This window comes from Hirundo rustica, chromosome 30 (genome assembly GCF_015227805.2).
Source record: "Hirundo rustica isolate bHirRus1 chromosome 30, bHirRus1.pri.v3, whole genome shotgun sequence".
Lineage (NCBI taxonomy): Eukaryota > Metazoa > Chordata > Aves > Passeriformes > Hirundinidae > Hirundo > Hirundo rustica.
The window spans coordinates 1,167,886-1,189,928 of NC_053479.1; the positions used below are offsets into that span (position 1 = coordinate 1,167,886).

General features: G+C 64.2%; 3 protein-coding genes across 3 annotated transcripts; all 3 read right to left on the reverse strand.

The window, feature by feature from the left end:
* Window positions 1-638: 638 nt before the first annotated feature.
* ZBTB39 (zinc finger and BTB domain containing 39) lies at window positions 639-7,361 on the reverse strand. Its single transcript, XM_040088431.2, has 2 exons — window positions 7,314-7,361; window positions 639-6,088 (listed from the first exon to the last, which is right to left on the reverse strand). The coding sequence occupies exon 2, from the start codon at window positions 5,994-5,996 to the stop codon at window positions 3,867-3,869; it is 2,130 nt and encodes a 709-aa protein (XP_039944365.1). The 5' UTR covers window positions 5,997-6,088; window positions 7,314-7,361; the 3' UTR covers window positions 639-3,866.
* Window positions 7,362-8,878: 1,517 nt separating this feature from the next.
* Window positions 8,879-10,288, reverse strand: TAC3 (tachykinin precursor 3). Its single transcript, XM_040088348.2, has 5 exons — window positions 10,110-10,288; window positions 9,348-9,570; window positions 9,180-9,273; window positions 9,079-9,102; window positions 8,879-9,006 (listed from the first exon to the last, which is right to left on the reverse strand). Exons 2-5 carry the CDS (start codon window positions 9,462-9,464, stop codon window positions 8,879-8,881), a joined length of 363 nt encoding a protein of 120 aa, XP_039944282.1. The 5' UTR covers window positions 9,465-9,570; window positions 10,110-10,288.
* A 1,983-nt stretch (window positions 10,289-12,271) lies between these two features.
* MYO1A (myosin IA) lies at window positions 12,272-21,504 on the reverse strand. Its single transcript, XM_058423815.1, has 29 exons — window positions 21,467-21,504; window positions 20,515-20,730; window positions 19,669-19,784; window positions 19,386-19,480; window positions 19,164-19,268; window positions 19,037-19,083; window positions 18,847-18,910; window positions 18,678-18,776; window positions 18,478-18,581; window positions 18,247-18,394; window positions 18,039-18,157; window positions 17,868-17,954; window positions 17,719-17,784; window positions 17,502-17,606; window positions 17,188-17,250; window positions 16,885-17,085; window positions 15,676-15,902; window positions 15,024-15,224; window positions 14,847-14,940; window positions 14,603-14,752; window positions 14,437-14,505; window positions 14,122-14,208; window positions 13,783-13,857; window positions 13,542-13,676; window positions 13,343-13,449; window positions 13,139-13,271; window positions 12,910-13,062; window positions 12,705-12,832; window positions 12,272-12,395 (listed from the first exon to the last, which is right to left on the reverse strand). The coding sequence occupies exons 2-29, from the start codon at window positions 20,635-20,637 to the stop codon at window positions 12,272-12,274; spliced, it is 3,225 nt and encodes a 1,074-aa protein (XP_058279798.1). The 5' UTR covers window positions 20,638-20,730; window positions 21,467-21,504.
* Window positions 21,505-22,043: the final 539 nt, after the last annotated feature.

The following is a 22,043-nucleotide window of genomic DNA, read 5'->3' on the forward strand; positions in this document are numbered from 1 at the left end:
TGAGACAATTTTATAGATATCTGAGGTATTTTTATGGATTGACAAGATCCCCTCTCAAATGAGATATTTTTATAGATATCTGATATTTTTATGGATTGACAAGATCCCCTCTCAAATGACATATTTTTATAGATATCTGAGGTATTTTTACGGATTGATGGAATCCTCTCTCGCTTTCTCCTCATCACTGAGCTGCTCCAGACCCCTCAACCCCACTGTGGCCTCCGCTGGACCCGCTCCAGTAAATCCTTGTCTTTGCTGAACTCAGTTCTGAGCCCGTGGAGCTCCAGTTCCCTGGCAGCACAGGAAAAGCTCATCCAGGCACAAAAACTCCGGGATTCTGCACCCCTCACTCCCTCCTGTTCCTGTATCCCACAGGAATGTCCCATCCTGTTCCCCTGAGGCCTCACCTGCTTCCCAAGCATTCCTGGGAGGAACGTCTTTTTACAAAGAAGCGGCTGCAAGAGGTCAATGTTTTCCATTTTATTATTCTAAATAAAAACCACACTTTGTGCTGAACAATGGAGTAGAAAAGAACCCGATGTACAACGATTTTAGACATCTACGATTTCGGGGGGCGGGGTGGGGCGGGTGGGGTGGGGGGGAAAGTTTACAAAATATACAAAACTTTACAGCAAATAGATAGTAAACACTTAAATAGCAGGAGGTCAGTACCTACGATTAACTTAACAAAAAGGTTAGACAGCAAGTTCAACTCTTGTTCTTTCTTCTTCCGCTCAATCACTCCGATCAGAGACCCGGATCCACTGAGAGCACGGAAAGTGAATTTTGTGTTGGGGATGGGAGTGAGCCTGGGCTCGGAGCAGGGGCTCCGTGACCTGGACGCTGCCAGAATTTCCCCTCTGCAACTCCCTCTCCCACCCCAGGATCCCGAAGCACTTTGCGAACACCTCAGGCCGCCCCGGGAGAGGTAGGTCGGTGTCCCCACAGCCGCCAGGGGCACTGGGGACAGGAGGGAGCCAGGTGGTGGTGGAGAAGGAACGAAATCCCGACGCTGAACTGCAGCTCCCAGCCAGGCCGGCCGGACACGGGGACAGGGGTGACGTCCCTGCCAGCTCCTGAAGGCTCAGGAACACCCAGGACCATCCCTGGGGGGACACTCAGGCCTCTGACCCCTCTGGGAATCGGGATTTAGCAGCAGCAGGTCCGGCCGCATCCCTGCAGCCCCTCCACTGCCGATTTCGGGATGTTCCACGTGGGAATGATCTGTTTCAAGCCAGGGGAACGGGAATTCCCTGGATTGCCAGGCAGGAGCGAGGGCTGGCTCAGCCTCTCGGTGTTTCGGTGTAAAAGCTTCTCTTTTTTGGTTTACGCGCACAAAAGGGTTTTGCTTCTCAGCTTCGCCAGAGCCGGGGCCGCACACCCTCCCTGAAGCTCACCGTGGCTTCTGGAACATTCCAGGAGGGTCTCAAGGCTCTCCCAGCCTTGTCCAACCTTCACAGCCACCTGCAGAGCAGTGTCCATCCCTGGCCCTGGCCCCAGCCTGAGTTCTGCACTCGAGGGGACCCTGCACGAGCAGCGGGTGGGACTGGGTGACCCCCGACGATCCCTTCCAGCCTCATCCACCCCAGGATTCCAGGGCAGAACCCCCCCAGAACCCAGAGAGCGGCTCAGAGGAGCCCGCCAGCGAAGCTCCCACCCTTCCCAGAGCACCAGGCCACTCCTCCCAAAAACAACAACAACAAGAAGTCACCTTTTCTCTTGTAAAACCCTAACACAGCTCCACAGCGATCCCAGGACCGCGAGGCCGGAGTTCGGAACCCGAGCGGCTGCGGCAGCCAGGCCAAGCCAGAGCTGACCTCGGCTCTGGTGGCCTCCCCTCCTCCAAAGCCAGGCTCCAGGCACCCTCCCCGCTCCCGGAGGTAGGTCGGTACCACGGCAGGTACCACCCTCATTTTACAGATGAGGAAACTGAGGCAAAGAGGTGAAGTGGCTCGGGGCCGGAGGAGAGACCCCCGGACGCTCTGAGCTCTCCGAGTCCGGCCCCCCAGTGCAGGATGGCCCTTCCCGGGTGTCCCTTCACAGCCAGGGGGCAGCGGGGTGAGTTTCCAGGGTTTGCAAATCACTAGTTTAGTTTAGTCTAGTTTACTTTAGTCTAGTTCAGTAACAGCAAAACTTGACGGAAGCGCGGGAGCCGATCCACGGCCGCCGGAGAGCTCCGAGCGCTTCCATGTTTGTGAGGTAGAAATGAGTTACCCGAGGGGCAGCCCCGGCTCGGGAATGTCTGCTCCTCCCCACCTCTGCCCCCACAGCAGGGAAAACACGGGGAGAAGCCGATCCCTGCCCTTCCCAGTGTTTAACACTGTTGGCACCGGCCAGGAGAGACCCCCGGGAGCGGCCAGGAGAGCCCCCCGTGCTGAGGTGGAGCTGACACGGGGTCAGGAGAGATCCCTGTGCCCAAGGAGAGCCTGACACGTGTCCAGGTGAGCTCCCCGTGCTGAGGTGGAGCTGACACGGGGTCAGGAGAGATCCTTGTGCCCGAGGAGAGCCTGACACGTGTCCAGGTGAGCTCCCCGTGCTGAGGTGGAGCTGACACGGGGTCAGGAGAGATCCTTGTGCCCAAGGAGAGCCTGACACGTGTCCAGGTGAGCTCCCCATGCCCAGGAGAACTTCCTGCACTAAGGGGCACTGAAATGTAGATGGGGAGAACCCCCCACGCCCAGGGGAGCCCCCCACGCCCAGGGGAGCCCCCAGAAGTGCCCAACACGCAGCCAGAGAGGCCAAACCATCACCGTGGCTCCCGCTCCACGAACAAACTCACGCCACTCCAACCACGCACGTCGGGGACGCGGCGATCCGGGCCGTGGGACGGGGGGGATCCCTCTGGCAGGAGAAGGGTCCCTCCTCCTTCCAGGGAGTTAAGGCAACAGCTTTCATCCCGACTCGTCTGCCCGGGGCACAGCGTGAGGCTGGGGCAGAGAGGAGCCAGGAGACTCCTGGCTCTCCGTGGCCACCACAAATCACCTCCCAGGCGGCACGGATGTGCTTCCCCTCCCTCTGCAGCCCTGCGGGAGATGGCAGTGCTCACGCAGCCACAGGCTCTGCGGGGAGCTGGGGTGGCTCCTTCATCTCCTCCTCGAGGTTTCAGCGAGTCCCAGCCACAGCAGAGAAAACACCACGGCCTGGGAATCTGTGAATCCCCTGCTCCTGGTTTCCTGCTGGGATTCCTCCTTGTTGACACACTCAGGTGCTTCCTGCTCCTCTCCCAGAGCACGCTTTGCCCATCTCCTGGCAGTAGCAGCAGAACACCAGGGATGCCCAGAATGTCTTTTTTTTTTTTCCTTCTTCTTCCTTTTTTTCCTTTCTCTTTTGTTCCTTTCCTTCGAGTCCAGCACCTGCTCTGGCTCTGTCCCGCTCCGCTGAGGTCAGGTGTGAAAATCTTAGCAGCATCAGTTTGTGGACAAGCTCAAGGGTTAGCCTGGTCAAGTGGGCTAAAAGGTTCCAAAAAAAAATAAAAAATAATAAAAAAATAGAACCTAGACTCAAAAACTAGTGAGAAATGCTAAAAGCACAGAACTCGATGGCCTCTAACAGGACCAGAGGTAAGTAAACACGACAGACTCCTTGAAACAGTGATGTACCTCACGTGCTGTTAATTTGTACAACGCCACCAAATCTAAAAATCCCTAGGAAGGCTTCCCCAAAAGGGGGGGAAAAAAATTAAAAAAAAAAAAAAAAAAATTAAACCAAAACCAAAAAAAACCCCAAATTCCATCCATGATGCCTGACCATTAAATAAAACGAAACAACTTCTTATATATATATATATTTTTTGTCTGTTTGTTTTTTCTGTCGTCGCGCTCCTTCTTTCCTTCCTCCCGCCGCCTCCTCCGGCCTCGCCCCCATCAGCTCTCCGCGTTTTTCTCCGCCTCTTTGGAGTGGATGATGTACATGAAAGTCTGCTCGATGGTGAAGTCCGGCGGGAGGCTGCCCTTGTGCACCCCGATGTGCTTGCTCATGAGGTTGAGCGTGGAGCTGTAGTGGCCGCACACCGTGCAGCGGTACATGAGGGCCCCCGAGTGCGTCCGCAGGTGGCACTTGATGGTGGAGCGCCCGCGGAAGAACTTGTGGCACACCTTGCACTGGTACGGCTTCTCCCCGGTGTGGATGCGCCGGTGGTAGTTGAACTCGCTGGTGTGGGCGAACCTCTTGCCGCACACCTTGCAGCTGTACTTGCTGTTGCCCGGCTGGCTCTGCAGCGCCAGCTCTTCGCTCAGGAACTCCTCGGGCAGCTTCCTCTTGGGCGGCCCCTGAGGCTGCAGGCGTTCCCCGAACCCCGCACGGATGTCCAGGCCGCCCCCGCATTTGTGCTGGCTGACGTGGTAGCGGTAGGCGGCTTCCAGCTTGAAGCTCTGGCTGCAGAAGCGGCACTGGAAAAGAGCCTCCTCCGCGTGCTGGTGCACGGCCAGGTGCTTCTCCAGGAGCTGCCGGTCCACGAAGCTGCTGGAGCACACGGAGCAGGAGAAGACGGAGACGCCCAGGTGGGACAGGGCGTGCCACAGCAGGCTGCAGAGGCTCAGGTGCCGCTGGTCGCACACGCCGCACGTTTGGCTCTTCAGGTTGACGTGCTCCAGCAGGTGGTTCCGGACCGTGTGGAAATCTTTGGCCAAGGGCTTCCCGCAGGCGGAGCAGGCCAGCTCGGGGCCGGGGCCTCCCCCAAAGGCGGCCGCTTTCCCCGGCAGCGGGTCGCTGGGGTGGACGACGACGTTGTTGTCGAAGACCCCGTCCCGCCGGTGCAGCGTCAGCTGCCACTGGGTGAAGAACTTGGTCTCGCACATGTCGCAGGAGAAGAGGAAGATGCCGATGTGGGACAGCACGTGAGTGACCCTGGAGTTGCGGTCCTGGAAGTGGGTCTCGCAGACTTTGCAGTTCCCGGTCAGCAGGTCGACGTGGTCCCTGGCGTGCTGGCGGATCAGCTGGATGTTGGGCTCCAGCACCTTCTTGCACACCTGGCAGGGCATGGCCTTGCTGTCCCGGCCGTCGCTCTCGAAGGCCAGCTCCTCCTCGCTGTCATCGCTCAGCTCAATCACTTCCTCGGACGGCACCAGCTCTTCTCCAGCGTCCTCGAAATGCAGCTCGGCCTCTCCCAAATCCTCCAGCTGGAGCTCATCCATCTGCTCGAATCCCTGCTCTTTGGAGTGGTCGCTGTTGCTGGGGCAGGAATTGCTCCCCGTGGAGACATCCAGGGAGGGGTCAGCGGGGAAGAAGCCGCCCTTGCCGTAGTCGCCGTTGCTCTGGGCCTTGTACTGAGCGCAGGAGTTGCCGGCGGTCTGCGCCACGACGTTCCCACCGGGCTGGGCGCCCAGACCCGCGACCGGAGCGAACTGCCCCGCATCCGACTCCTGCTCCGTCTTGGGAGGCTGCTGCGGGTGCATCAGGGGAAGGGCCTGGCTGGCCTCGCCCACGGGATTCCTGTCGTCCTCTTTGTAGCTGCCCGCCACGTCCCCGTGCAGGAGGTAACTCCTCTCGGGGCCGAAGTGCTCCGCGCCGCTGCGGATGTCCCCCAAAGCGTGGCTCTGCTCCGAGGAGGTGCTGCTCAGCGGCCCAGCCCGGCCTTCCCCCACGGACAGGGCGGGCTGCTTGGTGATGGCCGAGCTCTCCAGGTCGGGGAAGGTGGAGTGACAAGCCTGCAGCAGATCCTCCATGCCCAGCCGCTCCGCCACCTCGTAGATGACGCCCACATTGATGAGGTCGGTGAAGAGCTCCGAGGTGTACACGAAGCTCAGGATCTTCTCGAAGTTGGCCGGCGTGATGAAATCCACCACGTAGGTCCTGGCTGCGTCCAGCCCCGTGTTGAGGAAGAGGTTCTGGAAGTAGCCGGCGGCGCAGGCCAGCACGGCCTTGTGCGCGGCAAAGGAGCGGGAGCCCACCAGGATGGTGACGTCGCACATGGTCTCGGAGAGCCGGCACTTGTTGAGCTCCTTCAGCAGGTTGTTGGGGTGGTTGGTGCTGTGCAGCTTGATCCTCATGCCCATCTTAGCAGCTGCTCAAGAGTCCCTTCTCCCGGTCGGCTCGGCCTTCACGCTTTCATCCGCGGCGGGAGCAGGAACTGGCAGGGCAAGGGGCTCTGCAAATGCAAAAGAAAAAGGTGTTTAGCAACCAAAGCAGCACCATTCTGGTCACAGCTCTCCCATCTTCCACTTTCCTGAGGAGCCACGGAGCAGCTGCTCAGCTGGAGATGGACTAAAGCTGTCTCGTCACCTCACAGAGCGACTTTTGGGAAGGAAAAGGCTGGATGTGCAAGGCAGCAAAGTTGAAACAAAAACACACTGACTCCCAGAAGGTCCTGCTGCTACTGGGGCAGGGACAGAGATCCTGCTGACTCTGAGACCCATCTGGAGCCTGTTCCAGACATCTCCCCTCTTCCTGAGCTGGGGATGAGGCTGCTCTCCAAAGAGACGTCACTCAGGCTGGACACGCCAGTTGAATTCGCCTCTAGGTCTCCTCCAGCCGCAGCCACTTCATCCCTTCACTTCAGATTCCACCTGTGCCCACGAGGAGACTTCAGGCTCCCAGGTGGGATTCCCCTGGGATTTCTCCTCGCACCTCTCAGACACCCCGGCTGCCACCACACCTGTCCCACAGCACCGGCCATTCCCCGCAGTGTCCTCCCAGCTTGTCCCACTGCCTTTGTCCCCCTGTCCTGCTCACGGATGGCCCCAACAGCTCCTGGGATTTCACGAACTTACCCAGGGAGCTCTATCCTTAACCCCCCTATTCCTAATTCCCTGCCTTTCCCTCCCTGAGTCAGGGTACAGCGAGCCCAGAAGGCAGCAAAGAGCGAGAGTTTGGAGGGGGCTGGAGCTGCCCCGGTTCCGGGGAAAACCAAAGGGCCAGAGGACGGGCTGTTCTCCCCCGGGATGTGGAGGAATGGGTTAAACACCACTGGCAGCTGGGGGGGGGCGAGGAGGAGCGTGAAGACGCCGCGGGGAAGGCTCTGGAAGGCGAACGCTCCCCAGCCCAAAAAGCACCTGGGCAATTCCTGCGGGGCGGGGGATCCCTGCGGAGGGGACGGGGCAGGAGGGAAAAGAGCAGGAGAGAGGATGGGGGGCAGCGGGAAGCGGAGCGCGGGCTGGGAGTCCCGAAGCTGCTCCGGGAGAAACGGGAGGAGATGAGGGGGGAACAGCGGGGGCCCGGGGAGGGGGCGCAGGAAAGGGCCCCGGGGGGAGCCACGAAAGGCGGCGGGAGGCCCCGGAGGGGAGGCAGGAGAGGGTGGGCGCGGGGGTGGCTGCGGGGGAGCGGCGCGGGGGCCCTGCGGGGGCCGGGGGTCGCGGGCGGGGGTCGCTCCTTACCCGCCCGGCGCCCCGCACCATCCCGGCCCGGCTCACACAAAGGCGCCGACCCGCCCCGAGCCCGCCCCGGCCCGCGCCGACTTCCGGGAGCCGCCGCCGGCAGCGCCCCCGTGCGGCGGGGAGGACCCAGAGAGGGGGCACGGGCCGGGGCACGGACGCGCGGACAGGGAATGGGACACACGGACACGGGACACACGGAGGCAGACACACGGACACGGGACACACGGACACGGGACACACGGACACGGGACACACGGACACGGGACGGGACACACGGACAGGGAATGGGACACACGGACACGGGACGGGACACGCGGACAGGGAATGGGACACACGGACACGGGACACACGGACACGGGACGGGACACACGGACACGGGACACACGGACACGGGACACACGGACACGGGACGGGACACACGGACAGGGAATGGGACACACGGACACGGGACGGGACACACGGACAGGGAATGGGACACGCGGACAGGGAATGGGACACACGGACACGGGACACACGGACATGGGACACACGGACACGGGACGGGACACACGGACACGGGATGGGACACGCGGACACGGGATGGGACACGCGGACACACGGACACGGGACGGGACACACGGACACACGGACATGGGATGGGACACACGGACACGGGACGGGACACACGGACAGGGGGTGGGACACACAGACACACGGACACGGGATGGGACGCGCGGACAGGGGACACACGGACACGGGACGGGACACACGGACATGGGATGGGACACACGGACATGGGATGGGACACACGGACACGGGACGGGACACACGGACATGGGATGGGACACACGGACACGGGATGGGACACGCGGACACACGGACACGAGGCGGGACACACGGACACGGGACGGGACACACGGACATGGGACACACTGACAAGGGATGGGACACACGGACACGGGACGGGACACACGGACATGGGATGGGACACACGGACACGGGGCGGGACACGCGGACGCGGGATGGGACACACGGACACGGGGCGGGACACACAGACATGGGATGGGACACACAGACATGGAGGCATGGACGCGGAGCCAGACACACGGACACGGGAAGGGACACACGGACGCTGGGACGAGCACAGACACACGGACACGAGGGGACATGGATAGGGGCACAGTTACGGGGGCTGCTGTGGGGAGGGGACAGATCGCCGTAGCCCCGGAGCACGCGAGCCCCGGCCCCGCAGGTCCCGTGGGCTCATCCCCATCCCCGTGGGCTCATTCCCGCATCCCCGTGGATTCATCCCCGCATCCCCACCCCCGTGGGCTGTCCCGAGCGGGTCCCAGCGGCGCAGCCAAGACACACAGACGCCGTTTTTGCGTGTCCCGCGCAGACACGGGTGGGTGTATAGCGGGGCACGTCCAGGTGTACACAGGTGCGCGGACACGCTCGCGTGGGGCAGAACGGCCGCGCTCCCCGCGGGTCCCACCGCGGCTCCGTGGGCGCCGGCGCCCGGGACGCTCCCGCACTCGGTGCCACCGTCCCCGGGACACCGGGCACAACCCGGCTCGTTCCTCGGCTCAGGCCGCCCGCAGCGGGGGCTCGCCGGGAGCGGGGGGTCCCGGGGAGCACCGGGGGGCTGAGCCGCCTCCCCCCCGCTCCGCCGCTCGCTTCCCCATGAGCCCCACGAAGAAATCGTGCATGTCTCCTGCGGAGAGACCGGCCGTCAGCGGCACCGCCGGCGGCACCGGCGCCGGTACCGATACCGGGCGGGACTTACTCTTCTGCGGCGCCGCGGGGGGACCTGGAAGAGACCCAAGAGGGTGAGCGGGGACTCGGGGGGACTGACACCCTCCCACCCGAGCCCCCCCGGCCCCTCACCGGCGCCCTCCTCCCGCAGCAGCTCCAGCGCGGCGGCGGCTGCCCCGGGGCTGGCTCGGGCGCTCCACAGCAGCGGCTCCGGGACGAGCATCCCCTGCGGGAAAGAAGCGGGTGAGCGAACTGGGAGGGGGTCTGGGGGCTCCCGGGGATGCGGGGTCCGCCCGCTGCTTCCCCCTCCGACGGTCGTACCTGCGCGGGGCCCGGCGGGGCGGCGGGGACGCGGCGGGCGAGGGCGAGCGGCAGCGCCAGGAGGAGCAGCACCGCCAGCATCCGTCGGTTCTTCATCCTCAGGGCGCGGCGATCGGCGACGGAACGGCGGAGCCCGGGGCTGTCCCGAGTCGGAGACCCCTCGATGAGGCGGCTCGGGATGGGTTTAGGACCGAACCGGGCTCTGGGGAGGGAAAACAGCGAGACGGGGGAGCAGGAGGCGCCGGGATCCTCTCTCGGGGGTGCGGAGGAGGGATCGCGCCGCTTCCCGAGCTGCCGGTGTCCCTTGGACGGGGCTGCACCCCGGGGTGCGTTACAGGGGTGGGGACACGGCCCTGCTGTGGCCCCGCAGCTCCCGTGTCCCCGCTCGTGGCCGCGGTGCCTCGGTTGTGCGCTCACACACGAGCCGTGCAAACGCTCATGGGCACCGCTCGGGCTCCGTGCTGCACGCTCACCCATCTCAGCGCACCCCTGACACGCTCCCTGGCACACTGGCACAACCCCTGGAATGCTTGCCCACAGCCGGACCTGCTTCCAGAGCCCCCCACCAAACCCTAAATTCAAACGGTGCCTTCACCCCATCTCTCCTCCTGCCTGTGCCCTCCCCAGCGCTGTCCCATGCGCTCCTCCTTCTGCCATCCTCTAATCGGGGTGAGGACAGGGCACAGCACCTCCCCGGCAGCCTGGGAAGCACCCGGGGCCGTGGGACACGGGGACACAGACCTGCCGAGCCCTCGCGTGGAGCCGAGGCCTGAGGGAACCGGGTCTCCGGTGGCTGCTGCGGAGCAGGGAATCCTCGGGGCGTGGTGGGCAGCGGTGGTGGGCAGCGGTGGTGGGCAGCGGTGGTGGGCAGCGGTGGCGGGCAGCGGTGGTGGGCAGCGGTGGTGGGCAGCTCCCCCGGCCCGGGCTCAGCCGGGAGGAGAAGTACCGGGGCAGCGGCGGCTGCTCGGCGTTAAATAAGGGGCTCTGCCCATGGCACAGCGTGGGTGGGCAGGAGGAGAGCTGCCAATGGGGGCCGGGGGGGGGGGGTGGTACCCCCCCACCCCGCAGCTTCACGCCCACGCAGGCACCGTGACACCGCCAGCGCTGGTGGCACACGCGGAGTCACACGGCGGCACACGCGCGCCCACGCGGGCACCCCGGGGTGGGGGGGTCAGCGCACGGGCACCCCGCCCACGCAGCCCCCGGCCCCTCGTCGTGGGGACGGAGCGATGGGTCTGTCGGCACGCGTGGGGATCACGATGGTGCTGGCTGGGCTCTGCAGGCGGGATTTGGGGGGGTCTGGCGGGGGAGAGGGGAGCACACGCCAGGGCTTCACCTGCACACACCCTGCCTGTGGCAGCGCTCCCGGCCTGCCCTCTCCCCTGCCAAGGTGGAAGACGGGCAGGAAAATTTGGGGAAAAGCAGAGGGACACGAGGAAAAAGACAACGACCGGGCCGACAAACGAGAGCCGCCGACTCCATCCCAAACAACAAGGCAGTGGCCACCGCTCCCTCGGGAAAGAGGCCGGCAACGGCAACTCACGTGGCAACACAGCCCGGGGCAGGGCAGCATCTGCAGTGCTGGGAACGTTAATTAAACCGGAGCCTGGCCAGCGACGGCCTAATTAATTAATAACACCTACTTTGTGCGATGCCAAGCGCGACGCAGCTGTGAAGAGCCCGCGGTGCCCCGGGCTTGTTTACGGCTCTGGCCGCTCGAAACGGGGAAGGTTCCCCGTGCTGGGTGGGACGTGACGGAGCCCCTCGGCGGGGAGCGGGGTGTCCTGGGTGCTGAGACGCGGCCAGGGCCACCGAAGTGCCACCGAGCACACGCACGTGCCCCTCCCACGTGCGGGAGCTGCCCGCACACGCTCCCCCCCAGCTGCACGACACAAACCGCGCTCCAGGGCCCACCTGGGAGCTGGTGCTGATGGTGACGTGACGGGGAGTTGGCAGCTCCAGAGGGTGATGCGAGTGATGTGTGGGGACAGGATAAAAACCCTCTCCAAGAGCTTGATGAGTGCAGGGGGGGGGGAAAGGCAGCGAAGCGGGGGGGAGACGGGACTGGTGGGGGTCCTGAGGGGTTCAGGGGGCTGGAGGGGGGTTTGGAGGGGGGATCTGCAGGTCCTGGGGCCTGCAGGGGTCCCATGGATTCAGGGGGGGTTGAAGGACTGATGGAGCTCCTGGAGGACCTGAGGGCTGCAGGGCTGGTGGGGGTCCTAAGGATTCTCAGGGCAGGGGTCCCCCAGATCCTGAGAGCTGCAGGATTGGTGGGGGTCCAGAGAGTTCCTGGGCACTGCAGGACTGATGGGGGTCCCGAGGCACCTGGGGGGTGCAGGACTGATGGAGGTCCTGCGGGTCCAGGCTGTGCTGTGACTTCCCTCCATCCCATTCTCCGTGTCCCTGGTCCCCAAGTGCGGCTGCAGCACCAGCCTGGGCAAGGAGTGTCCCGCAGCAGGGTGGGGGGACCCTGGGCAGGGGGCCAGGGATGTCCAGCGCAGGCAGGAGGATGACGGAGACCACCCGCGGCCACCAAGAAATTGCCTCTGCAGCAGTGTGAGCTCTGAGCCACTTTGATGAGAAAAGTGGCCACAATTTGGAGCCTTTCCAATCACCATGAGCTGAGCGCGGGCTGCAATCAGGCGCCGGGAGAAGCCAGGAAAAGCGGGAGGCCAGGATGAGGGGCTGCATCACCGGGCTGGGCTGTGCCCCCCCAGCCTGGGCGCTGCGTCCCGAGGTCCCACCCCACCCGTCACGGGGTGACACCGCCCTGCTACCGACACCTCAGCATCCTTTTAATGGGTTTGGAGCGGTGCCTGGGTGCTGCCAGCACCCCCAGGGGTGGGGGATGACACAAGGGGGGGGTCAGGGGTGCCAGCGTGGGGGTCCTGGGGAGGGGCCCCTCAGTGCACGAGGACTTCCATCTTGTTGCTGCCCTTTTTCTTGCAGACGGGGCCGTTGGTGCCGGCCTTGGGCGACTCCACCACGGTGACGGACACGTCGCCCTTCGGGAAGCGGGTGGAGAACCTGGGGCGGCAGGAGGGAGAGGAGGGATTTCGGACGGGGAGGGGTCAGGATGGAGAGGTGGGAAGGGGACACGCCCACCTCAATGAGCTGCCTTGGGCAGCTCCACCCTCTCCTCAGCAGCTTCCTGCTGCAGCCAATCAGGGCACTCACATGGGGCCCCACCCTTGGAGGCTCCGCCTCAATCCCACCCTGTCCCACCCACAATAACCCCACCCACAATAACCCCACCCACACCTGCTCAGCCCCACCCTGCCCCACCCACATCAGCCCCACCCATCGTAGCCACGCCCACCAAAGCCCCACCCCCACCTGTCCGTGATGTGCAGGGGCAGCGCCTGCCCGGTGATGGCCTCGAAGGTCTGGTGCAGGCGGGTGACCAGCTCGATGAGGTGGTCACTGACCAGCAGGAAGTCGCCCTTGGCCCCCACCGTGGAGAGCTGTGGGGCAAGCAGGGGGGGTTCAGCCCTGCTGGCGACCCCCTGAGCCCCCCCCGGGCCCCCCTTTCCCCAGGTACCTCCTTGAGGTGCAGGGCCAGGAAGCCGTCGGAGAAGCGGGTGACTGAGACGCCGCGGACGTCGCTGAGGCTGAGCACGGTCTTGGGCTGGGCGGCCTTGGGGTCGGCCAGGACCAGGTGCTCGGTGGTGAGGAGCAGCAGGCGTGGGACTGTCTGTGGGTGGGGGGGGTCAGCGTGGGCAGGGGGGTCACCCTGAGCCGGGGGTCACGGTGCCGAGGCGGGATCTCACCTTTCCGCTGGCCCTGTTCACCTTCCTCACGCTGTCGGCCATCACCAGCTTGTCCTTGGCCACGGCGTGGAGCTTCTGGTACTTGGGGTTCTGCTTCAGCCCCAGGTAGTCTCCGCGGAAGGGCTGCTGCAGGCTGGGGACGAGGCCATCAGCCACTGCTGCCCTGAGCCGCCCTGCACCCCCAGCAGCCCCCTGCCCGGGCACCTTTTGGGGTAGAGGGTCTTCTTGTCCTTGAAGAGCTCGCTGGCGCAGAGCTTGGCCTCCAGCTGGGCCCGGCGCGACGGCGGCAGCTGGTCCCGGTACTTCTTGCACTGCCGAGGGAGGGGGCGGTTTGGTGCTGCCAAAGACCTCTCGGGCGAGCTGGCGCACCGAGATCCCGGCGGGAATTCTCCCCGGCTCCCACCTTCCAGTGGTAGAAGATGTTCTTCAGCTCCCGGTTGGCGTCATCCAGGAACCTGTACGGCGCCGGGGGCCAGGTGCGGTCTGTCACCGACAGCGGCGGGAGGTTCTTCGCCAGCCCCACCAGGTACCTCTGCACCTGGGGGTGACAACACGGCAGGGGCTCAGGAGGGGACAGGAGCGTCCAGCCCCAGGGCAGGGGGCTGGGAAGGCACCGTGGCCCCCTCTCCCCCAGCCCCGCTCACCAGACGCCGGTAGATGAAGTTGGCCAGGCAGGTGCTGGCGCTGGAACGGAAATACCTCCGGTAGGTCCTGCGCGCCTGCGGGGACAGCGCCGGCGGTGAGGACACCGGACGTCACCACCAGCCCCACAAAAGGACAAGGATGGCCCGTCCCCCTGTGTCCCCCTGTGTCCCCCCGTCCCTGTTTGGCCCCAGTGGAGAGGACAGAGGCTCCAGCCCGACAGGGTGGGCAGACAGACAGACAGACAGCCCGGACACACAGACACGACGACGGACACTGGGAGGGACGCACGGACACGGTGGGATGGACAGAGGTGGCCTGAGGGCGCGCGGCCCCGTTACCTGGTACCCTCTCCAGTGGGCGGCGATGGTGCTGGCGGCCGCGTGGCGTCGGCACTGGGACTTCAGCTCCCGGAGGAGCCGGCGAGACTGCGGGGGTGAGAGCCCGGGGAGCCCGAGAGGGAGAGACACCAACACAGACATGGAGCGGGAGGGAGAGGCAGGAGAGAGGCAGGAGAGGAGGAGGAAAGACGGGGAGAGGAGATGAGGGTGAATCTGATCCCATGGAGCTCCTGGTCCCACCGTGGGGGGCACAGAGCCCCTGTCCCCACCCGCCCTCCTCCCTCACACTGGGCCCTGGGGGTGCCCAGCCCTCACCTTCCACCCCCGTGCATACGCCTGCAGGATCAGCGCCGAACGCTTCATCTGCTTGTACCGGTTCATTTGCTGCGAGGGGAACAACGGGGTGAGTTGGGTGGGCTCGGAGAGCCGGGGGATGAAGGGTGGGCAAGGGGAGCACTGCCAGGACCCGCCCCGTCCTCACCCTGTGGCCACGGAACCAGGCAGAGATGAGGACCTGGCTCTTGCGCATCAGCTGGTACTGCGTCCGGCACCGCCAGCCCCGAAACATCTTCTGGATGAGGGTGGCCAGCTGGGCCACGCGCTCCTGGCGCTGCCGCTCCAGGTCGAAGAGCTGGGGACAACCACGGCAAAACGCCGTGAGCTGAGCGCCTCTGGGGGGGCTTGTGGCACCACCCAGGACGAGCCCGCCCCGCTCCCGGACTCACGGTGCGCGGCGAGCGGATGAAGATCTTGGTGTGGCCGAACGCCAGCTCCTCGGCGGGGAACGCCAGACCTGCCAGCAGCACCTCGGCCCCCTCCCTGCGCCGCGGCAGAGGCGAGGCCAGTTCAGAGCCCACCTAGAGCAGCGCCCTGGGCCCCTCAACCAGGCGCCGGCCCCGTACCTGTCGCCGCCGTCCCAGCGCGGCCACGTGCGGGGGTTGAGCATCTTGTAGCGCTGCAGGAAGGGGCCGTAGAGCTGGCGGAAGGCGTAGCCCGCCCGCCGCACCCGCACGTTCTCCAGCAGCCCCAGGTAGCGGACCTGCGCCAGCACCAGCTCCGGCGTGAACACCATGGCTGACTTGGTGTCGTTGGGTTTGATGCACCTGCGGGGCGCCGTGGTGGGGTTGGGTGAGGGGGGGAAATCGCCGGTCGTGACAGCGGCACGCAAGGCACCAACACGGAGGTGAGCTGCTCCCCGAGAGCAGGGCAGGGTAGCCGAGAGAGAGCCAGCCTGTTTGTTTCTTGCGTTTTTACGCATTTGTGGGTCTGGCTGTGGCTTGGCTTCTGGGGTTACTGCCTTTCACCCCACCGGCCACACCAGATGTCAGTTACATTATTTTTAGGCTAGAAACACGTAAACAAGGGGCAGGGAACAAAAAACGAAAGGTTTACGTTCCCACGCGTGAGAAAAGCTGCTCCTAATATTGTGCAGAAACTAAAGAAACCGACTCCATCTTATAAACAAGTAGAAGGCTTTAAAAAAACTCAGAAAAACCAGGGTGACGGTCTCACAAGCGTCCCCCCATCCCCGTGGGTCTCTGCCGGGGTCGGTACCTGATGTAGTTGGGGTTCTTGGAGTAGAGGTTCTTCATCAGCATCGCCACGGAGGATTTGAACTGGAAGCCCGCAGTGGGCGGCAGCTTGAGGGAGACTTTCTGGGGATCCCCCTCGGGGAAAAGCGAGCGCAGCAGCGCGTGCCGGGCCGCCCACATGGCCTGCGAGAGGTCGCGGAAGAGCAGGTCGTTGTTCTTCTCGATGAAGCCCGTCACGTTGTAGGTCACCTGTGGGGGCACTGGGGTCAGCTCAGCCCGTTCCCAGTCCAGCCCATTCGCAGTCCAGCCCCGCATCTCCTGCGCAAATCTGGGAAGGGCACTGGGAAAGGAACTGAGGCGCTGGGAAGAGGAGCGGGATGCTGGGAAGAGAATTGGGGTGCTGAGAAAAGGATTGGGGTGAGGGGAGAAGAAGATTGGGGCACTGGGGAAAGGTCTGGGGTGCTGGGAAGAAGACCAGGGCGCTGGGAAGAGAACTGAGGCGCTGGGAAGAGGACCAGGATGCTATGAAGAGATCCAGAGAGCTAGGAGGAGGTCTGAGATGGAGGGAAGAGGCCTGGGGTGATGGCAAATGAACCAAAGTGCTGGGAAGAGAACTGAGGTACTGGAAAGAGAACCAGAGTGCTCGGAAAAAGACCAGGGCACTGGGAAGAGGATTGGAGTGCTGGAAAAAGAACTGGGGCATTGTGAAGAGGATCAGGGTGCTGGAAAGAGAGTTAGGGTGCTCTGAAAAGGATCGGGGTGCAGGGAAGAGGAGCAGGGCACTGGGAAGAGGATCGAGGCGCTGGGAAGAGGATCGGGGTGCTAGGAAAAGGACTGGGGTGCTGGGAAGAGGAGCATGGCACAGGGAAGAGGAGCATGGCACGGGGAAGAGGATTGGGGTGCTGGGAGGAGGAGCAAGGTGCTGGGATGAGGATCGGGGTGCTGGGACGAGGAGCAGGGTGCTGGGATGAGGATCGGGGCGCTGGGACAAGGAGCAGGGTGCTGGGACAAGGATCGGGGTCATGGGAAGAGGATCAGGGTGCTGGGAGGAGGAGCAGGGTGCTGGGAGAAGGAGCAGGGTGCTGGGAAGAGGATTGGGGTGCTGGGACGAGGAGCAGGGTGCTGGGACGAGGAGCAGGGCGCTGGGAAGAGGATTGGGGTGCTGGGAAGAGGATTGGGGTGCTGGGAAGAGGATTGGGGTGCTGGGATGAGGAGCAGGGCGCTGCCGGACCTTGCCGGCGTAGTGGTGGATGCGGAAGCAGCGCGGCGGCAGGCTGGCGTCGGTGACACGCCGCGCGTTCTGCGTCTCCTTGCTCTCGTAGTGCTTGTGCGTGGCCAAGAGCTGGTTGAGTTTGGTGAGGAAGGTGTCCTCGTTGACCACGCCGGGCCGCAGGCACTCCTCGTCCAGCATGGCCAGGATCCCGCTGGTGCTCTGTGCCACGAGGGATGGTGTCACCCCAAACCCAGCGAATCCCAGTTTGGGCTGCGGGGGGAGCTGGAACCCCAAGATCCCGGCACTGGGCGGGCCACTCACGTTCTCAATCAAGTTGCAGATGATGCTGTTGTCAAAAAACTCCACCGGGGTCCACTGGATGCCCTGAGAGTAGACGTGGGTCAGACACACAGGTAACCCAGATCCTGCCCCGTGGACACCCCCAGCTGACGTGGGGCAGGAACAGGACGTCCGGCCACGGGGATGAGGATCCCGAATCCCTTCCTGCCATTCAATCCGCTCTCGGCAGGGAGCGGGGCGAGGGAGGGACGCGCAGCAGAGCCGGCTCCGGCGCTTCCCCATCCCGGGGGGGCTGAAACTCCTTGGGGCCGTGCTCTGGCAGGGGCTGGCGGTACCTCTCGGACGTATTCCTCCTGCTCCTCCTTCAGCGTCATCAGGATGAAGATCTGCTGCAGCTTCTCGTTGCAGTAGTTGATGATGAACTGCTCAAAGCCGTTGTCCTGCGAGAGAAGGGTCCTGTATGCCGGGTGCTTCCCGAGCCCCCAGCCCTGCCCCGTGCCTCAACTGCTGTTCCCGACCCCCTGAACGGGGCCTGGTGGGTCCTTCCCTCACCTGGAAGATCTCGAAGCCGTAGATGTCCAGGACTCCCATCACCTTCCTCTGCTCGTCCGACTTTACCTGGGGAGATGATGGGGCGTTGAGCCATGCGTGGGGTGGGGGTCCAGAGTCCTGCTGGGGCTCCAGGATCCCCTGCAGCTCACCTGGATGCTGCTGTTGATGCGATTCACCAGCCAGTCGAAGAGGCGGCTGTAGATGTTCTTGGCCAGCGCGTCCCGGCCGTAGTAGCCCTGTGGAAAGGGGAGAGGGGCTGGTGCCGGCTCATGGGGGGCTACCAGGCATCAAGCTCCACGTCTGGGGGTGTTCCCACTCACCTGGGGGACAGTGAGGGTGGTGAGCACCGTCTCATCCCGCGCCTTCACCGTGCGGGAGCACAGCGCCTGCTCCAGAGTGCCGGGCTCCAGCCCGATCAGCTCGCAGATCTCGCGCAGCTCTGCGTGGGGACACGGCAGTGCCGGAGCCGGGGAGGGGCTGAGGGGGGTCCCCACACCCCCCTTTTCCCGTCCCTGTCCCCATCCCTACCCTGGGGCTCGGTGATGCTGCAGGCCTCCATCCCGCTGGCCTGGAAGCTGCTGCTCAGCTGGACGTTGCCCAGTTTGAGCACCACGGCCGTCACCTGCAGCAGCTCCGTCACCTCGGCGGGCGAGAAGCCGATGACCCTCATGGCATCCTGGGGATGGGCACGACAGCTCAGGGGATGGGGTGGGCTCCAGGATGGTCTTTTTGGGGGGAGTCCTGTTTTCCCGTGGGTACCTGCATAGCGTGGAAGTTGGCTGCATCGTCCATGCCGGGCAGGCTGGAGTTCTCCCGGTTCAGGTATCCGTAGTGCCTGCAGTCCTGACGGAGCTTCAGCTGCTCTGGTTGAGGGGAGAGGAGGTGGCAGTTCAACCAAAATCCCCTCCCCAGCTCCTCTTCCACCTCCAAATCCCCCACGCCGCGGGGTGTGGACCTACGGAGCAGCTGCGGCGAAGCCCCAGCCAGGAGCTGGTAGAAGATGTGGAAGTTCCTCTCGCCCTTCACGTGCCGGACAATGCGGGATTTCTCCAGCAGGTCTGCGGGGTGGGGTCAGTGTCGCTGGGGTGCGTGGAGTGGAACCCCCAGGGATGGGTGGTGGGTACTCACAGTTGCTGATGACCCCTCCCAGGGGCTCCCCCTTGAAGTCGAACTCAACGTCCATGTACTTGCCCTGGGGAAGTGGGGCTGGGTCAGGGAAGGGGGTCCCGGTGGGACTGGCAGCTCCACTCCCCATATCCCCGTCCCCTCCGTGCTCCCAGCCCCAGCAGGGTGCAAGCCCCGTGCCCAGGTCACTCACGAATCGGGAGGAGTTGTCATTACGGACAGTCTTGGCGTTTCCAAAGGCTGCGGGAGAGGACGGGGGTTATGGGGCGGTCAGGGGGATGCCACCAAACCCTGACAGGTTCAGGATGTGGGGCACTCACCCTCCAGCACAGGGTTGGACTGCAGGAGCTGCTCCTTCACCTTGTTCACCTCCTCCCCTTTGCTGCTCACGGCTGCCACGTAGGACATCACCAGCTTGCTGGCCTCTGCCAGCGAGGGGCCGGGGGTCACTGGGTGTGGCCGTGGGTGCCAGGGCTGTGCCCTGAGCCCCACCAGCCCCTCGCCGTGCCCTGAGCCCCCCTGGCAGCCCTGGCTGTCTGTACCTGTCTTGCCGGCGCCGCTCTCGCCGGTGATGAGGATGCACTGGTCCCTGTCCCGGTCCCGCAGCGAGCGATAGGCATCGTCAGCGATGGCGTAGCTGGGGGCAAGAGGGGTTGGAAGGGGCTGGAGCCATCTGGGGGCTTCAGGAAATGACGAGACCCCCCACCCCTGTTTTATCTGTGGCGTTGCCCCAAGTGGATTCCCTTGCACCTTTGGGATTGCCCAGGAGCGATGCCCTTGGCACAATCCAGGGATCAAGAGCACCACCAGGCTCCCTGTGCTCACATGTGGGGCTTCACGGCGAAGAAGCTGCAGTTGTGATACTCCTCCACCTTCTCCGGGGTGTAGATGGGCAGGGACCGGTACGGGTTCACCGAGATCACCACATTGCCAATGTACGTCTGTGGGACAGCAGGACAGCAGTGCTGAGGGGCTGGGAGGACCCAGACCAGGTCCTGGTGCTCCCCATCCTCATCCCAGACCCCAAATCCTGCTCCCTATCCCAGACCCTGCAGCCCTCCCACTTTTCAGATCCTTCTCCCCATCCCAAACCCCAAATCCCACTCCTCATCCTCGACCCTGCAGCCCTCCCACTTTGCATCCCAGGATCTGTACCCTGTTCCCACTCTGGACCCCCAATTTCTGCTCCCAACCCCAGGCCCCATATCCTGCTTTCCTTGAAACCCTCCAATTCCCCATCCCAGATCCTGCAGACCTCCCCATCCCCATCCCAACCCCCAAATCCCATTCCCCACCCCAGACCCCACATCCCACTCCCCATCCCAAACCCTGCAGCCCTTCCAATCCCCATCCCATTCCCTATATCTCAATCCCCATCCCATACACTGCAGCCCACCCAATCCTCATCCCAAACCCCGTATCCCATCCTCCATATCCCAATCCCCATCCCAAACCCCATATCCCATCCTCCATATCCCAATCCCCATCCCAAACCCCATATCCCATCCTCCATATCCCAATCCCCATCCCAAACCCCATATCCCATCCTCCATATCCCAATCCCCATCCCAAACCCCATATCCCATCCTCCATATCCCACTCCCCATCCCAAACCCCATATCCCACCCGTACCCCAGCAGCCCCTCGCCCCCCCCAAGCCCCCCCACTCACGTAGATGTCGTGGCGGCGGAATCGCTCCTGCAGCGTCTGGACCAGCGACTCCTCTGTCAGCGGGTCCAGCAGCACCAGGTCCGCGACAGCCTCGGCGTCCAGCAGCGACGAGGCGCCTTCCATGGCCGGGCAGCTCCGGGGCAGCCGGGACACAGCGCGGGGTGTCCCCAAAACACCCCAGCACGTCCTCTGAGGTCTTGGCTGCTCTTCCCCACCCTTGGGGACAGGGGACGATGCAGCCACACACCCACCGAGGCACGGGGAAAACCTTCCCGGGGTCTCTCGCTGCCCAGGACCCCGTGGTGGAGCTGGGGGCAGCCGGACGCTGGAGGGGGAAGCGGGGACCCGGCCAGGAAATGCGGACACCTGGATCCTATTCTTGGGGCAGGGATTAATTCAGGCTCCGCTTCCTCCCTCCTTTCCGGGCGGGGGGAAGGCGGGGAGCGGAGGGGAACCCAAGCCCCCCAACAGGTCACCCCTGCTCGTGGCCGGTGTCCCGCATCCCTCACCTGTCAGTGACAGCACAGCCACGTTCTCGGGGCTGAACTTCAGCCCCGCTTTACAGCTGGGGCGCAGGGCTGTAAACCCAGCCCCGCTTATCGGTGTCCCCGGGGAAAGTTCAAGAGCGAGGAGAAGGTGGGGAAGGATGAGGCAAAAAAGGGTGATGGAGGTAGTCCCAGCAGCCTCTAGAGATGGCAGAGCCCCCCTCCAAGAGTCTGAGTTGCTGCGTTGAGACCCCAGGGTCGGCAGCCGTGGGTGGGAGACACAGCAAGAGCCCCGCAAAGCTCCCAGGGCAGCGCTGGGCTCACCCCGGTGCTCCCAAAGACACCAGACCCCAACGCCCCGCGGGATGCAGACGCCCCGGGATGGGGGCTATGGGGTCAGGGTACCCCCATCCTGCTGAGGATTGGGGGGCTCGGGCTGTCCGGCAGCAGAGGGGTCCCCGACTCACCTCCCGGCGGCAGAGCAGCAGCTGCTGGAGTGGCTTCAGCTGGGGCTGCCCCGGAACCGGCGGGGCTCAGCCCAGCCCAGCGCTCGGTGCTGGCCCCGTCCGGCCCACGGAGGGGCGGGGGGGCCGCAGGGCCCTCCCCCAGACGGGGAAACTGAGGCACGAATGAGCAGCCGGTGGGGCTCAACCCTAAGAGTGCCGCCGGCTGCAGCCGCTGCCCGCGGTCCCGGTTCGGCCGCTGCGCGCCCTCCCCACCCCGCAGCTGAGAGCAGGAACCGGCAGGGAAAATCCTGGAGGCGAGCAAACAAAGGGAGCTTCCTTCTCCTGAGCTGCGGGAAGCAGGGGCAAGGTACAGGGCTGGAGAAGCGGGAATGCCCAGGGCTGCTCGAAGGAGGACATCTGTCCCCGAGGAGGAGGAAACCTGTCCCCAGGGAAGCACCCAGAGACGACACCTGGTCCCAGCCCAAGCTGAGGCCACGGCAGGTCCTGCCACAGGGAATTGTGTCCCCACACCCCCCACGGGTGGCTGAGCCCTGGGGTCACAAGCGGGATGCAACAAATGAGGGTCAGGACCTAAAAA